General features: G+C 43.0%; 1 protein-coding gene across 1 annotated transcript in view; it reads right to left on the reverse strand.

The window, feature by feature from the left end:
• Positions 1-363, reverse strand: part of LOC101853422 — a 6,917-nt gene extending 6,554 nt beyond the window's left edge. The window contains exon 1 of the mRNA XM_013081343.1: positions 262-363. Coding sequence (XP_012936797.1) covers positions 262-363 — 102 coding nt within the window. The remainder of the gene's footprint in view (positions 1-261) is intronic.
• Positions 364-1,610: the final 1,247 nt, after the last annotated feature.

The following is a 1,610-nucleotide window of genomic DNA, read 5'->3' on the forward strand; positions in this document are numbered from 1 at the left end:
AGAGAGAGAGAGAGAGAGTCGGAGATGAAACGATAACAAGGCTGCTTCAACATTCTATAAAGTTTCCAACAAAGGGAAAACAAAAGGTGGATGCCCAGCTGGGGGTTGACTTTGTTGTTGACAACAATCCGCACAACAGATGGTGGAGGCAAAAGCGGTCAGTCAGGTGGTAACCTTAACGGAAAAATACAAATACTATTCGCAATAAACACACGAGGAGCGTTAGATGTGTTAGGGAAAAGAATTTAATTTAAATTATACGATTCGCACTACACGATTAGTCACGTCAGGGACGGGAGTAAAGAAGTCGGGGTTTATGTCCTGGCAGAACAAGTCTCGGGGAATAAAACAGCGGGACGGCATCGCAAATCTTAACAGACCCTAGAGGGTAGTAGTGTGGCAGTCATGCGTACAAAATTGTACTCTGAAATCAAAAGAAGAACGCAGACACTTGTCATATCGCATCGAGCAGGAAAAGGAGCACAGTACAAAAGGCATAGATCTACGATAAAAGTTAAAAAACCCTGTCTCCTTTTCACTTGTGGAGAATATTGCCCTCCGAACCAAGAGAAAGAAGAAGAATAAAGATAAAATACTTCAAAGAAATCGATCAGTTTTTTTTTGGGCCACAAACAGTTTCTATAAGTTAAAGATAAGCACGAGTCCTTTTCGTTAACCGTGTCAATGTGAGTGTGCGTCAATAGTGCAGGCGGCTGAGGTCGCCACAAGTGAAAGCACCTAAGGTGAACTTTCTAAAAAGAAAAGTGCGAGAACCTTGGCTCGACATAAAAAAAATAAATCGAAATAGCTGTCCAATGTGTTGGTACTGCTGTTGTCGCTTTATTCCCTTGGGTGTACACAATGACTAGATCTAGTCAAATCAGACGTCACACACTATCCCGGAAATAGGTCACAGTGACGTTACTAATAACGCATTTTTTTCTCCTCTGTAAACGTCTTTTTAAATCCTCTATCTAAAAAGCAAACAAACGTGCCTATGCACACGCGTGAGCATTTGTACACGCACATAGACCGTTGAGACATATGACTACGACAAATCCCACATATTAAAACGGGTGAATGAGACAAAGGAAGCAGTAAAATAAAGACGGGGAAAATAAAATTTTAAAAACCTCAAAAGCCCTCGATTCTTTTTCCTTTCCGTTACCTCTACGCTAAAAAAGAAAAAAAAACCATTGAAAAAGCATCATGTGTGTGTGCATGTGCGCGCACGCGCGAGTGTGAGTGAGTGAGTGAGTGAATGAGTGAGCGGGTGTATGTTCGCGCGCGGTGTGTGTGCGTGTGTGTGTGCGTGTGTGTGTGTGTGTGTGTGTGTGTGTGTGTGTGTGTGTGTGTGTGTGTGCGTGTGTGTGGTCGGTCGTAGAGTGTGTTGTGAAAGCAAATAACTTTTCTATTTCAAGATATCGATCAAAGCAGCTCTACGGTGTGTCCGCGGGTCACAATCTGGGCCTTCTGGTCTTCAACACCATAACACTAGGTTTCAAGAAGCCGTGGCAACGATTCGCAACATAATACATAATACTATGAGGGAACCAAGGTCGCAGGTGCACTGACGCACGGTATACATTTTTGTACCAGAGAGAGAGAGA

The sequence above is a fragment of the Aplysia californica genome, unplaced genomic scaffold (assembly GCF_000002075.1).
Source record: "Aplysia californica isolate F4 #8 unplaced genomic scaffold, AplCal3.0 scaffold00006, whole genome shotgun sequence".
Lineage (NCBI taxonomy): Eukaryota > Metazoa > Mollusca > Gastropoda > Aplysiida > Aplysiidae > Aplysia > Aplysia californica.